General features: G+C 53.3%; 3 protein-coding genes across 13 annotated transcripts in view; 1 reads left to right on the top strand and 2 right to left on the bottom strand.

Annotated features, from left to right (window-relative positions):
* Positions 1-1,170, bottom strand: part of SUCO (SUN domain containing ossification factor) — a 29,469-nt gene extending 28,299 nt beyond the window's left edge. For all 8 annotated transcript variants that reach the window (XM_085510910.1, XM_085510908.1, XM_085510909.1 and 5 more), the window contains exon 1: positions 983-1,170. In XM_085510910.1, coding sequence (XP_085367036.1) covers positions 983-1,047 — 65 coding nt within the window. In that variant the 5' untranslated portion in view covers positions 1,048-1,170. The remainder of the gene's footprint in view (positions 1-982) is intronic.
* A 4,270-nt stretch (positions 1,171-5,440) lies between these two features.
* On the top strand, positions 5,441-6,958 carry PIGC (phosphatidylinositol glycan anchor biosynthesis class C). Its single transcript, XM_015869670.3, has 2 exons — positions 5,441-5,609; positions 5,893-6,958. The coding sequence occupies exon 2, from the start codon at positions 5,970-5,972 to the stop codon at positions 6,861-6,863; it is 894 nt and encodes a 297-aa protein (XP_015725156.1). The 5' UTR covers positions 5,441-5,609; positions 5,893-5,969; the 3' UTR covers positions 6,864-6,958.
* A 3,752-nt stretch (positions 6,959-10,710) lies between these two features.
* Positions 10,711-12,059, bottom strand: part of DNM3 (dynamin 3) — a 157,608-nt gene continuing 156,259 nt past the window's right edge. For all 4 annotated transcript variants that reach the window (XR_014932546.1, XR_014932542.1, XM_085510919.1 and 1 more), the window contains one exon: positions 10,711-10,904. Coding sequence is in view for 2 of the 4 variants with exons in the window: in XM_085510919.1 (XP_085367045.1) it covers positions 10,868-10,904 (37 nt within the window). In the remaining 2 variants the exon portion in view is untranslated. The remainder of the gene's footprint in view (positions 10,905-12,059) is intronic.

Consider the following 12,059-nt stretch of genomic DNA (forward strand, 5'->3'; position numbering starts at 1 on the left):
TATTGGGCTCACATAAATAAAAGTGACCATCTTCTACTTGGGAAAAAGAGAAAGGCACTTATCACAGTTACGTAGCTCAGCAACAACGCAAGACTGGGAGACTTTGACACTTTCCAACTGTGCACCTGACGTGGCTCCTGAAGCACAGCTGCACTATCACCCTGCAAATAGAACCTTAAAGTATCTCACGTGAATCAGCATTTGTGCAACAGACCAGAGAACTCGAGTTGTAACCTCACCGTCTCATTTAAAGAGCTGGCTACACGTGATATTCCTTTATCCATAAGATTTTGTTTCTTTTTAAGCTTCACTAAATACACAAGCAAGAAAACTGAGTTTTTCAAGGTTGCTTTCATACTTGCTGCTTGTCTCCTGAAACCAGAAGCACAGTGATGATACAAACCAGGAGCTGGACAACACACTCATGCAAGTGGCAGTGGGAGTTTTGCAACCAGCTGAGGACACACAGACAGGTGGCTGGGCTGCCACAGCCACAAGCTTCAAGAGCCCTTCAGCATTACTCTATAGCAGAGCATTCAAACAGTGCATAGAAGCTTTAACATGATCCATCAGCCATCCAGCAGCTGCTCACACCTGCTGCGTGCACACTGCTCAGCACTGCTCCACCTCACATTGCTCAAAGCAGGCCCCAGTTTAAGGATCTCACGGCTATATTCTCCTATTATCGCGTTGTAGTAAACGTCGTTTCTTAAGGGTACACAGAAACAAAGCACACGGGATGTTGTGAGGAGACCGAGGAAAACAGCTCCAAACACAACCAATATGAAAAACGAACGGAGCTTCTCAACACAGCGCGACTCAAAGCGGACACAGAAAAGCGCCGTGAAGAACGGGGCGTGCGAAGTTGGGTCTGAAGGGAAAGAAGCCGATACCGGGCAGCACGGCGCGGCCCCGTACCCCGCAGCCGCTTCTTCTCCTTCCCCCACCCCCGTGGCCGCGCTCAGGCCGGGCCGGGACTCACCAGAGCAGGGCGCAGAGGAAGAGGCAGGAGCCCAGGGCCAGGAGCCGTCGGGGCGGCTCCGTCATGGTCTCCCCGCTCTCCCTGCCGCGGCCGGGGCCGGGCGGCGCATCCTCCCGCCGTTGGCAGCGCGGGCCGTTGTTCGCTCAGCTCCGCCGCGGCCGTTACCGCCCGGCGGCCCCTCCCCCTCTGCCCCTCACGCGCTGAGCTGGAAGGATACGCGTCACGCTGCACGCACCGCCGCCACCAATCGCCTGCGCGCACGGCGTAGGCCCCGCCCCCACGCAGCGCGCTGCTGGCGCGGATTGGCTCCTCCTTCCAGAGCGGCCCTCATTACCCCGCCCCCCTGAGGGCCCCTCTGAGGTGTCCGCGCAGGCCGGGCCGTTGTACAGCGAGACGCCGCTGCCACAAGGGGCGGCTGGTGGGAAACCAGCGAGGAACGAGAAGCACCGCTACCACCGGGGCGAGGGGCGCGTTAAGGAGCGGAGCTCTGCTCTGAGCCGGCTGTTTCTTTGTCATCTTTTCTATCAGGCATTTCTACCAGCCGCCCCGCCGAGCCGAGCGCTGATTGGTGCTCACTGAGGACCCCGGCAGGAAAACCGCCAGGTCGGAGCACTCCAATTCCCGGCAGGCCGTGCGGGGCGGCGCGAGGGATGCTGGGAGATGTAGTTCCGGCGGGACGCGGTTGCCCCGCGGGGGGCGCGAGGGGCCGGCGGCCATTTTGCTGCGGGCGCCATTGAGCCCGGGGAGACTGAGGGGGGGCTGGGCCTCAGTGCTGACAGCCGGGGGGTGTGCGGGCACAGAGAGTGCCACAGAAACGTTAACAGCTGTTAAATGTTTAATCACTAAATAAAGAGTAAGGGTGGACACACCTTGTGATGGCGATGGGTTTCCCCGTGTTTGTCCCTTCTGAGGTGATCACACACGGGAAAGGGCCTGACACACACAGGGGAATGAGTCACGAGCGCCGTGCTGGAAACGCACTTTAGATGGAAACCCACGTTTCCGACCTTGGTTTCGTGCTGCCAGCTCTGCTGTGCTGTCACACCTTCCTGCAGGGACCGGAGATAACACAGCGGGTGACCTCACTGCAGCACGACGACTCAGCCTCCTCCTGCAAAGGGCAAATGGCAGGAGAACAGCACCAACCTGCAAGACGTGCTGCCAAGTCAGACAGCAGCATTTCTAAGAGGAGGGGGCCCTTTATTGTAATGCCCCCTTGGAAATGTGTATCAAGTTCTTCCTTTGGGTAAACCCAACCTGCAGTCCTCCAGCTGAGCCCCACATGCGTTACAGTCCGCTTATCAGCAGGGCATTAATCACATGCAGCTTAGACCAAACACAATTAAAGAGCAGTCAGGGAGGACAGATCAGCTCAGGGAATCATGACACTGAGCAGGATGACAGGATCCTTTCTGCAGTCACTCCCCACGAGGCACAATGTGTGCCCAAAGATCTTCGATGCCATTAGGCAGGCAGAGGCTGCAGGTCATCAGCCCTGACATGGCTCAGCACTCACTAAGTGTGCATCTCAAACAATGATAAGATGAGGAATGTAATGGTAAAAAAAACAAGGCGGATTACTCAATCTCCCTGCTGGAGCCTGTAATTAACTCAGAACAATGTACATAGGTGATCCAGGAGCAAATATTTGCTTGGGAGTCTTAAAGAAGTGCTGCAGGAGGTTGAGCAGTGCCCACAGCCGCATCTTCTCTTCCCATCATCTCGGTTGCTTTTGCTGGATGTCGGTGGCTGGGAGGATCACTGCAGCTGCATCGTGCCCAGCACTTGGTGGCTGTCCCTTCTCTCACACGGAGAAGATCATGTGGAGAGAGGGTAGTGCTAAGAGCTGGGCTGCCATGCTGAGATGCAGCTCTCAGCTGGGGCTGTGGTGTTTCAGCAGTTCCAAGCATTTGTTTGGTGAAAATGCTAAGCCCGATTAATCATAGAATACCCACACTTTCCTCTTCACAAAGGTATCTTTTTTTTCCCCAAGTGTTTCTCCTTTCTTAATGTGTGATTTAATTTGCACGAGGCTCTTTCCTTTTCTGATTATGAATCTTGGCCCCTTACCAGTTAAAATAAAACAAATCTCTCCTAAGCCTGTTCTGACAACGCAACTTTTGTCTGAGTTTTCCTTCCAGATGCAATTTCCTGTTTAATTTCCTGACCGTTTCTTACTTAGTGAAGGAAGAGCTATAAATTGCAAGATCCCTTCAGATAGCTTCCTCTAACTTCAGCTGAACTGCTCCCCCCGCCAGGGGAGAATCCAGCAAAACACTGTAAAACCTTTAAAAGCAATCCTGAAATATCTGGGTAGCCAAAACCTTCCACCAGGGCTCACAGTGAGGGGGAATGAGCTGTGCAAGAAGTGAGATTGGAATCTTTTTCCTTGCAGAGCTAAACAGGAGAAACTCTGCCTCCAGCACAGCTGGTAACTGCTGTTTCACCCTGAGGCTTTTGTTAGGGGGATGTCACCATGGCATGGGGCCTGTGCCTATCAGTAGCACTGGTTCTGTGTTCTGATATGATCCCAAATGTGCATGCATGCCCGTTTCCCATAGCTGTCCTCTTGCTTCAAGCTTGTAGCATGGCACATTGTGCTGCTGGGCTTCCAGACTCCTGGATGTGAGGCAGTGGTCACAGTGACCCTGATTAAAGGGCAGATACAGCGGGGTAGGGTCACCGAGAGGCACAGTGTGCAGAGCCTCGTTATGTTTACTTAATGCAGGGCAGCGCTGAGCACGGCTTGTTCCATCACTTGTTTCATCTCCTCAGCCCCTGCACCACTCACAGGGACCCTGCCTGACCACCGTGACTTGAGAGCAGTGGCTTCCTGGTGTGGTCCTATTTGATCCTAAGGGATGCTCACAGGTTGTTACCCTGAGATGGAGCAGTGAGCCATCCCCTCACTCTGAACACAAACCTGTCCCCGCAGTTACATTTGCCCCCAAGCAGCCCCCCACGCCTGCATGATTTTGTACTGTTTCTGCTTTGCAGGGAAGAAATGACCCTCATCTGGGTGTGCGGCCACACTGAGGGTGGTGGGAAGCTCTCCTGGGCAGATGGGGAGGGGACTGCAACTGGTGATGTTTGGCAGGGACTGCGTGACCCTGTGTGGGAGAGTGACTGCTTTCATCTCTGGCCAGCCGGCCCTCATCTACAGCCTTGATGTTTGGCATAGGTAGACTGTGGCACGGTCCCAGAGCTCCTAAAGTCCTGATTCACTTGTGCTTGGGCAGAGGTAATGCTAGGGTGTCCAGAGGGGCCTCCACATGCTTCTGCATCCCAGCATAGGGATAGACCTATCATGGAGACCTGTTTTCCTCCCTGTGTGCTACAGATGTGCCACGTACAGTGTGGGCTGAGCTGAAGTAACCTGGGCAGCTGACTCTTGGCTTCCTCACACCAGGCGCTGCCCAGCTCACAGCTGGCAGGGCACAGCTTTGGCATCATTCTTGGAGGCAATTTCCTAGGGACTGCAAAAGAAAAAAAAAAAAATCATACAGAAAAGCTAATGAAAAAGCAAAAGCTTTCCCACCACCATCACTGCACAGACATCTTCAGAACAGGAACCAGTTGTCCCTTGCCCTCAAGCTGACTGGGAATCCCAGCAGTTCCACCTTGTTCTTCTCCCATCATGGCTGCCAGGGGAGTTTGGCAGCCCAGGAGCCCCGTGCTCTGAATCCTTTGGTATTCAAATACCTCCAGCAGAGGCCTAGATCAGTCACAGCTATTTAAATCCCAGCCTGTCACCTTTTCCAGCATGGCTTCCAAACAGCTTTTAGCAGCATATTGCAGCGCAGGAGCCCTGCAGGAAATAAACACGTCTGCAGTGGGGTCAGTTGTGCAACACACTGGCCAACAGTGAGCTCTGAGTGGGTCTGAAATGCAGGTGGGGTGGGTGGGGAAGTAGTCAGGTCCCCCAGAGCTGAGGTTATGGCAACAAGTGCTTCACAGTGCTGACTGTGGGGCAGGATGGGTAGCATGGGTAGCAGCACCCAGTGTTTCACTGTATGAGGGCTGGGCCAGTCTGGGGTCCACATCCCCCCCCTGCAGCTGGTGAGGGAGATCCTGTTGCATGGGATGAAGACACACACAAAGCAGTTCTCATCCTTGACCTCTGGCACCACTCGGGTGTGACGGACCGTCCCTCTCCCAGCTGCTCTGCTGTCCCTGCCAAGGCCACGTCACCTCGGGTGGGCTGAGGGGTGACTGCACGTGTTCCCTCGACTGGCAGGGACAGGCGGTGACGTGGCCGGTCCCATAGTCACAGGTCTGCTGTGCAGGTGATTCATTCCCCGCAGAGCCTAGGAGACCTGGAGGGCTGAGCTGCCCTTTAGACCTCGGGCAGAGAGTTGTCCAGCGGGGCACGAATGCACCATGGCAGCAATAGGTGCCGCATCTCCCCATTGCCGAGGCGCTGCGGTCACTCACAGCAGTCCCAGGGGAAGGCGCCCCATCGTGCTGTGATGCAGCTGCAGGCAGCAGTGGGCGGTGAGCCGAGAGGAACGCGAGCAGGAAGCAGCGTCAGTGCACGATGGGTGGCAGGGGGAGCCCATCGCTCCCGGCCCACCCCGAAGAGTTAACTACATGTTGTCGGCTCGGAAGCGACCTTATTCCCCAACAAGTACGAGACTGATTACAGTCACCTCCCCGCACGCCGCCCCTCCCGGCCCTTCTCCTTCTCGCTCCGGCCCCGGAGGCAGCGACACCCGCGGGCAGCGCCGCGCTGTGCGGCCGGGCTGCTCCGCCAGGGGGCGGCTCCGAGAGCCCCGGCGTCCATTGCGCCGCGCCGGGCCCGGCGGAAACGGCGGGAGCGGGGCGGCGGGTTGGGAGCTGGGGGGGGGGTGCGCCCCGTGCTCGCGGCTGGAGCTCACATCGCGGTTAACCCGCACCTCGCTCTTTCCCAGGGCCCTGAGAGCAGCCCCAGGCTGTGAGCGGAGGAGCGGGGCGCTGTGCCGGCCTCCTCTTGGCCGGCCCTGGGAGGATGGTCTGTGCGCAGGTAGAGACGAGCCCGAGGCGGTGCTGGCAGAAGGTGCTGTACGAGCGGCAGCCCTTCCCCGATAACTACGTGGACCAGCGGTTCCTGGAAGAGCTGCGGAAGAACATCCACGCCCGGCAGTACCAGTACTGGAATGTGGTCTTCGAGTCGGGGGTGGTGGTGCAGCAGCTCTGCAGCGTGTGCGTCTTTGTTGTGACCTGGTGGTACATGGACGCCGGGGTGCTGAGCCCGCAGGGGCTGTTTGGGGCGGCCCTGCTCACTTCTCTGCTTGGCTACATCCTCTTTGATGCCATCGACGCCGGGGTCGGGCGGCAGGAGAGTGGGCGGACGCGGTGGGCAGACCTGAAAAGCACGCTGGTGTTCACTGCCTTCACCTATGGCTTCTCACCGGTGCTGAAGACGCTGACAGAGTCCATTAGCACAGACACCATCTATGCCATGTCAGCCTTCATGCTCCTCGGCCACCTCATATTCTTCAACTACGGCGCCAACGCCGCCATCGTGTCCAGCACGCTGTCCCTCAACATGGCCATCTTTGCCTCGGTGTGCCTGGCCTCCCGCCTGCCTCGCTCCCTCCACACCTTTGTCATGGTCACCTTCGCCATGCAGATCTTCGCCCTCTGGCCCATGCTGCAGAAGAAGCTGAAGGCCCAGACACCGTACTGCTACGTGGGGGTGACGGTGCTGTTCGCACTGCTGGCCCTTGTGGGGCTGGCGAGCGTCTCCAGCGTGGGTGCTGTGCTCTTTGCCTCACTGCTGCTCTCCATCTCCTGCCTCTGCCCTTATTGCCTTATCCGGCTCCAGCTGCTCAAGGACAACATCCATGGGCCGTGGGATGAGGCTGAAATCAAGGAGGACCTGTCCAGGTTCCTCATGTAGGCCTGGCCAGGGGGAAGCAGTGCCCTCTGCTGTGAGGGGCCTCTTTGGGACTCAGCTCCAAGGGGACACCTAACCCAATAAAGACTTGCGCTCTAGCAGGGAGTGCATCTGTGTGTGTTGTGACTGCGTTGGGCTGTGGGTGAGCAGGGAGGTGCTGGCAGACCCATGGCAGTATTTTTGTCCAGCCACCGAACCAGAGGCACAAAGCAAAGTCTCTCTGCTTTCCTGTGGTGGCCGCCCAGCCGCAGGGTGCTGCAGCTGTAATGGGAGCCATGCTGGTCCTTCCTGGAACAGTCCAGTGTCTGACTCCATGCACCCCACAACAGAGGGTCCTCTAAGCCAAAAAGTCAAACTGGAGGGCATCTCCAGATGAGCCAGCCCTGCTGTGCTGTTGTTTTCCAGAGGCAAGTGGTTCAGCAGAGCATGAACTTGGCCAAAGTTGCAGCACCCCAGGCTTTCTGGTCTCACCAGAGCCTTCCTGGTGCTGGGCAGGAGACTCACAGACCTGAGTACACTCACACATATCTCACATGCACAGCCACACTGCCATGTCCATCTGCATACAGCAGCATCTCTGCAGACTGTGGGACCACAGCTGCTCATTCCTGCAGTATTTATCCCTAGCGTTAAGATAAGAGGAAGCACTGCTCCTTTCAAAGTGAAAGACAGAGTGAGTCAGATCCCTCCTGCTCTGGAGGCAGCACAAGGAGGTTTAAAACAGCCAACCAGTTTCTCCAGTAAGACGTGGCACCAGCTGTGCCTGCGCACTGAGGGATGGCGAAAGTTTACAGGGGCAAGGTGCTCTTCTGCTGCAGAAGTGCAGGTTTGAACCCATTGATTGAATCCATCGAGTGTGGAGGGGTTTTGCAGGCACACAGCTCCTGCAGAGCACTGTTGTCTCACCAGCAAGCAGCCTCTGGCTCCGTGAGCTTCTTAGGAAATGAGCAGCACGCTGCAGAGCCCCCAACACCTCTGGTGCTTTGTTATGACAACTTGCCAAGTTCTAAATGTTGCTGTTGCTGTCATGGAGATGACTAGATCTCATTTTGTTTTTAATTAAAGAAAACCTGCAGAGGTTTAGAGTATGTGCTCCAGGCCCACAGGGAGTGCAAAGCAGCTGGATACTGACGATCAAGATGACATTTTTCAGTTCTTCTAAAAGATTATTTCTTCATGAGGAGGTTTCCAAGAAAGTCAGTCAGGTGCTGGTGACCAGGATGCCCCAATCTGTCAGATTCATGCTACCGTAACACTACCATCCACAGCAGTTCACAGAGTCCATCTCTGGACAAGGCTTTGGTGTGCTTGTATCACATTAAGAAGTCAAGTAACAGTTTGTCAAAGAAGCAAATGAAATGTAGCTTGCCCGGCTCCTGCAGTTAATGTCCCTCCTGGAAGAGGCCATGCTATCTGCAGTCAGGTTTACTTGAAGCTGTTGCTGCACAAACACCTCTGTCCTTAAACTGTTGTTAACTGCTGTCCTAAACCTTTGCAGTTACCAGTTGCTGCATCTCAGACGTAGCACAGCCCTGACTCCATTTTGAATATGCAGTATCCAGGCTAACAGTGACAAAATGGAGTGTGCACAGGAGTTGTTTCATTTCAGGCACAGCACATGAGGCTGGGGAGGCAGCTGTCCCTTGTCAGTGGCCCAAGGAGGTTGCAGTGATCTGGTGGTTCATTAGGCTAATGCAACTGGGGCAAGGTAGCCTTGGAGTTCTTGTTTGGAGCCTGGATTTATCGACTACAAGAAAGCGTAGTTTCTGCTAGACCCATTCATCCAGAGTGAAATGTTTCCTAAAAAATACTCTTCTCAAATCCAGACTCTTAAAAATAGCTCTGGATTAGGAAAAGTGCAAACATCACTTATCCAGGTATGATTCCATGTGGCAATGGGCACAGACTAACATGGCTCTGGGCAATAAGGGAGCTAGAAACACATGAAGTAGCAGAGAAGCAGCGTCTCTTTGTTGCTGCCCCAACAAAGGTTCATCTCAGACCCTGAGAAGGACTCAGTGATCCAGATGCTGTGCTTTTACCTTCACTGGGATTCTCTGCTTGCCTGGAGCTGCTGTCCCAGTGCTGCTCAGTGCACAGCAATCCAGCACACACTGGGACAGACAGGTTCCCTGGTCTGATGTGGACAGGTCATGTCCAGGAGGAGGAGGAGACAGCGCCTCAAGCTGATGGAGACCTGTGGGGCAAGTGGAGGCCAGCTGTGGCAAGTGGTGTCTGTGCCACGGTCACCTCAACCACAGCTGGAACCCAATGGGTCAGAATATGCCCTACAGAACAAAACTACCTCAACTTACAGTTCAACTCATCAGTAAAATTGTATGCCCTGTTAGCATCTGGTACCTGAGTGTACGGCTCTCTGGTTTGGCTGCTGCCTATGATGAGGCCAAACAAAGAAATAGGTCCATCTTGGTCTGCATGCGACTGGATCACCATCAACCAACACTAAAGAGTTCAACATCACTTTGCATTACAAAAATAGAGCAGTTTCCTTATCCAAAGTTGCCATTCCCAAGTCCACTGAGATACAGTATCTCAGCGGGACATTTTCTTTTGATTTGAATCTGGCCCAAATGCAAGTAATTGTACATGACCAGGGCTGAGCCATGCTTCTGGGGGAGTCGCTGATGCATGCTGTCTGCTGCCTCCATCTACAGCATCTGCAGCAGGGAAAGGCAAGCGTCAGCCACCCACAGCAGCCACAACAGGCTGTCAGGGGCCTCTGTCCTCCTCCTCGTGGGAGTACAGCATCTGGAAAGCCTGGAAACAGTGAAGCTTTAGTCTTTGAAGGTAAGATCTTTTTATCTCTTCAGTTCCCAGACTAATCACTAGGCTTTTCTCTGCATGTCACATAGGTTCATGCTGTGAGAGGCCACAGCTACAAGCAGAGTGAGCAAGAAATCAAAACTGGGTTTTGGTCTGAAATCATCCTTTGAGAAACAACCTAGGATGCATAACAACACCAGCTGGGGTGCAGCACTTTCCACCTTCACCACCTACCCGCAGAGTATATGCCAGTGCAGAATGGAAACAGCATAGAATCTGTTTTCAGAGCAGCACTGTAGCACCTTGCTCTTACTGCAGCCTTTCTACTACAAAGAAATGTTTTGTTCGTACCTTTCAAAGAACAGGCTGCAATCCTGATGCTGCACTGTACCTCCAGCTCATGGCTGTGCAGTTCCCTCTGATTAATCACTATAGTTTGTGAGATGTCCCTCCACTGTTCTCACGTGGAAAAAAAAATAATAATAATAAACAATAAAACCTTCAACTTAAACTTTTTGTTCAAGACTTATTGTTTATCCTCCTCCAGCAAACAAGACACGCAGGTCTTCTGAACATTAAATTCCAGATCTTATCTTTCACTCATCACCACAGGGTCAGACTTACCTGAAATCCAGAGGTAACCACTTACAGATACTTGAGCTCAGATGCTCCAGTGAAGTTACCTTGCAGAGAATTCAGAGGTTTAGCTTGAAAAAAGTTGTCAGAGCAGCTGCAACATGTTTGCATTGTGCAGATTCATCACTGCTGCAATCTTCTTAGGTTTTCCACTCAGCACAAAGTCAGGTGCTGCTGGTGCGTCAGACACCTTACAGGAACCTTCTGCAATCTCTGCTGTTCTGAAAGTTGGAAGTTGTTCCTGCTGATGCTGAGTCAAAGGCATCAACAGTCCTGGTGGTCAATGAATTCAGACATGATGATGGAAACCCAGCAGCACATCCCTCCCTTTCAACACCTCGGATATCGGGGGGGGGGGTTCATGGAGCACTAATGGCTCCTTTTGAGAAAGAATAGATAGAGCTTCCCACTGAAAACCAGCACGCGTTCATTTTGTAGCCAGGATTTTATTTTCTTTATACCCAAGCTCATCATTGACATCTGAAAATAAAATCTTTCATTTACAAATAGACTAGTGCAAATTAAAGTTGGACCAAAAGCAGACAGATTGCATGTAACAACAACAACAACAACAACAACAGTGTGTGTTAGGCTGATCTTCCTGGAACGGCTGGAGGAGGTCGCCTAGGAAAAAGACAGAAAGTGACCCAAAATTTGTGGGGAGGGGAAGAAGAGATTTAAAACAAAAGGTCACGATACAATCAAATGGCTCATATACAAAATGATCTTAATTAAATGGGTTAAGAGGAAAAGGCACAGACCATGCACAGTGAGGAAAAGGGCAAGAACGAGATTAGAATCAGCTGGGTATCAGCACAGCCTCAGCTGCCATCCCCACTGCTTCCCATCTGACATCCCAGCACCAGAGAGCTGGGGCAGTCACACTGGACAATCACATTGCAAGTGCGTTGCTGCTCAGAAGCTTCCTACTTTTCTTGGAGGAAATAATATGCTCCAAAAGAGCCTTCCCCCAGCCAGCCTTAAAATCTGCATCGCTGTATGCTTCAAACGCCATTCTCACTTTCACAAGTGAGATTCTGATGAGATCAGGAGTGATAAAACAAGATGGATCTGTTTGTTCATGTATCTGGAGAGGGGGAATTGCTCAGGAAGAGAAAAGCTTGAGTGATGTCAGTGCCATGAATGTGCTGCTAACACGAGCAGGGGTGACCCCTGGCAGCAGGTGGCTCAGTGCCCTGGTTGGAGAGGAGGGGCTGCTCATCCCATTTCCAGCATACAACAAACAGTGTGCTGCTGGCCAGCATGGCAGGAAGCAGCTCATACAGCGGGACGGAACATACTCCAGGCAGAACCGTGCACGTGACATGGCTGCTTACTGAGAGGCTGCACAGACTGCCCCAGGCATATCCATTAGAGCCTATGACAAAGAAAACATTCCCAGATTTGCTGTGAATACAACGGGGACATGAGTGCTTTGCTCATCCCACCTCTTGTTCCTCCTTTCCCAAAACCTGAGGAGCAGCACAGTGATGGTTGGTGGGGAAATGCCCCCTGCTGTTGTGCTGTTACAACTGTGCCATGCAGATAATCTCTGAGCACCGATTTCACTTACTTGGCTCACACTAACCTGAAGGAGGAACTGAGTAATCAAGGCATTTTGAGGCAGCTGCATGTTCACATACAACCGCTTTTTGGGGAAATCCTTTCCAGGCAGGACATGTCCATATGCACAGCTTTAGTCCAACTCCTGAGGAGTCGGTCTGGCCCTGTGCTCAGCTTTCAATCCCCCCCCCCCAGACACACTCCTCCCAGCAATGA

The sequence above is a fragment of the Coturnix japonica genome, chromosome 11 (assembly GCF_054131305.1).
Source record: "Coturnix japonica strain WE chromosome 11, WE-NBRP24, whole genome shotgun sequence".
NCBI lineage: Eukaryota > Metazoa > Chordata > Aves > Galliformes > Phasianidae > Coturnix > Coturnix japonica.

Excerpts from the sequence above, each read along its gene's own strand:
- PIGC (XM_015869670.3), top strand. The coding sequence starts at position 5,970 with ATGGTCTGTGCGCAGGTAGAGACGAGCCCGAGGCGGTGCTGGCAGAAG.